General features: G+C 41.4%; 2 protein-coding genes across 2 annotated transcripts in view; both read left to right on the top strand.

The window, feature by feature from the left end:
- The window catches only part of Cth (cystathionine gamma-lyase), a 37,959-nt gene that overhangs the window by 21,482 nt on the left and 13,789 nt on the right, over positions 1-2,688 (top strand). The window lies entirely within an intron of this gene.
- On the top strand, positions 2,094-2,682 carry LOC101583396 (spindle and kinetochore-associated protein 2-like). The gene has a single exon (XM_012515318.2). It carries the CDS (start codon positions 2,112-2,114, stop codon positions 2,535-2,537), a length of 426 nt encoding a protein of 141 aa, XP_012370772.1. The 5' UTR covers positions 2,094-2,111; the 3' UTR covers positions 2,538-2,682.

Here is a 2,688-nt window from a genome sequence, read left to right on the forward strand (position 1 = left end):
TGGCATGACTCATGGACCACACAGTTACCCATAATTTGAAAAGAGAGAACTAGTGAATGTAAAAAGCATTATCAACTTTGTGAAATCTGACCATCTGCTCACAATGATTAATTCAGCCAAGAATTAAATTTGAACCTTTTCTACCATTAGTTGGTATCTTTCTAAGCTTTGTTTGAATGATAGCTTCTTTTTGTGTGTATGGTAGTCAGGGTTCAATTTAAGGTCTTTTGTTTGCAGTGAGCTATATCCCTAACCACGTACTTGTTTGTTTGGTTTTTGTTGCTTGCTTTGTGTTGTTGAGAGAGGGTATTACTATGTAGATGAGGTTGGCTTTGAACTTATTATGTAGCCCAGACTGCCGTTGAACTCAGGGCAATCTACCTGCTTCAGTCTCTAAGTGCTAGGATTATAGGCATATCCTGCCGTGCTAGGCTTGGTTGGTTAGTTTCTTGAGACAGGGTCTCACTATAGTGAAGGCTGGCCTTAAACTCACTGTATTTCACAGGCTAGGCTTGATTCTCCTGCCTCAGCTTCCTGAGTGCTGGGACCGTGGCCTATGACACCATGCTGACTGACACCTATGGTTTAAAAATATTATTTAAATGAAAATTTATCATTTCTCTTTTGAACATATGGCTTTACTTGGTCATTATATTTCCAAAGCCTTGGAAATAGTGGACATTTGAATGTCTATTTGGTTATAAAACAGTTTTTGATCATTCACTTCTCATGTGTTTTTATACATATATTGAAGGTTAGCCACATAAAACCCTATGTTGTTTTTTTTTCTTACTTTGAGCCAAAGTCTCTCTGTGTAGGTCATGGAACTCATGGGGACCCTCCTGCCTTAGTTGCCTGAATCCTGGTGTCACAGCCATGCATTACCACAGGTGACTTTAAAAAAAAAAAATTAAATTCTTACCTGGCTAGTCTGTTAGGTACTCGTAAAAAGAAAAGCCCCACTCAGCCCAGTCACAGTGTATGTCACATGCTATTTTTTCATCTCTCTTTCCATTGTTTTTCCCTTCACCCCCTGTGACTAGCTTCTGTACTGCTGACTTCCCTGTGTAATTTATTTGTACTAGGAGTTTCTACCACATTTGTTTGACATTATAACTAAGTATTTACAGTGTTCCTGTCTTGTCTGATTGGGCTGCGATGGCAAGATAAATGGGCTGGCTTACAAACAGGCGTGAGTTACTCAACAGTTCTGGAGGAAGTCCAAAATCGAGGCACCAGCAGATTTGCTGAAGGCAAGCTCAAGGTGTAGAGATAGCATTTCCCTGTGTCCTTGCAGAGTATAAGACCCCAGACAGTGCTCTGGGGCCTCTTGCTCTGTTAGATCATTTTGGAGAGTCTCTATGATTGACTTGTGCACCCTGCCCCTTTTTATAAACAAATATTTTTATTTATTTGTTTTTATTAGCCCGTGTTCTCAGTACACGGTGCTCACACTCCCGTGTGGAGGTGGCACACATGCACAACCCACCTTAATTCTTTTGTCTTTGCCTTCCTCTGCCTTCCCTTCATCTCTTGATTCCTTCCCATTTGCAGAAGATCTATTTTATTGTCATGAGTGCTCGCGACAATGATGTTCGCGCTCATCCTGGGAGCTGGGGTAAATACTGGGACACACCAAGTGGGAATACTCACAGTGCACCTCATGAAATTGAAAAGAGAAACATAAGCAGTTTGTACTTACTTGGTGTACAAATTGCAGAGCAACTAAACCATTCTGTGTGGAATGAGTCGCGCTGTGCCCAAGACCTGTCTGCGGTCACGCTCTCTGCACAGAGCAGGGCCTGGACATAGCTCACAGCCCCTTCCACCTTGCACTCTCAGGTTCCATATGGGGCTCAGCATTTCATATTTTATATTTACTTGGTGAGAGTCAAAGAGTGAGATGCATTGTGTCAAAGACTTCTGAAAAATTTTAAGCAAGCAAATATTTGTGAAGTTCCTATGACCTACGACAGAACTGACAGTTGCAACCATGAGACCTGCTTTCCAAGGTTCCAAAGCCTACTTTGTCGGCTAGGCGTCCGGGCTGGCTCCGGGTCTAGCGGTGAACCCGACTCCCTGAGGATGTGAACTTTTTAAAACTATCCAGCATGGAGGCGGAGGTCGATAAGCTGGAACTGATGTTCCAGAAAGCTGACTCTGATCTGGATTATTGTCAGTACAGCCTGGAATATGAAATCAAGTCTAATCATCATGATTCAGCAAGAGAGAAACATCCAGTAATGCTCATAAAGGAAATTTCAGCAATAAAATCTCGATACCAAACTTCGTATGCACGTTTTAAACCTGTTGCTATTGAACAGAAAGAGACTAAGAGCCGCATCTATACTACTTTGAATAAGACTATGACCATGATAGAAGAACTACAAAAGCAAACAGAGGTGGAACTGTTACCACTGACTGAAGAAGAAGAAAAAACTGGAACAGAACAGTTAAAGCTTCACATGCCACACTTAGGAAGAAGTGGAAGTGCAAAAAACTCTAATGAAGAAGAGATTAATGCCAGAGAAATATAAAAAGATGTCTTGTTAATGGTTCATGAATATAGGTGGGGGTGTTAAGGAGGAAGAGAATGAGGAGGCTTGGTTTGAGTGACTAGGGAGTGGTGCCTTTCATAAGAGAAGGAATAAAAAGGGTAGATTTTATATTAATAAAATTCAGCCAAAG

This window comes from Octodon degus, unplaced genomic scaffold, assembly GCF_000260255.1.
Source record: "Octodon degus isolate 3935 unplaced genomic scaffold, OctDeg1.0 scaffold00057, whole genome shotgun sequence".
NCBI classification, from domain to species: Eukaryota; Metazoa; Chordata; class Mammalia; order Rodentia; family Octodontidae; genus Octodon; species Octodon degus.

Bases quoted from the DNA above. Each gene is read 5' to 3' on its own strand.
- LOC101583396 (XM_012515318.2), top strand. From the start codon at position 2,112: ATGGAGGCGGAGGTCGATAAGCTGGAACTGATGTTCCAGAAAGCTGAC.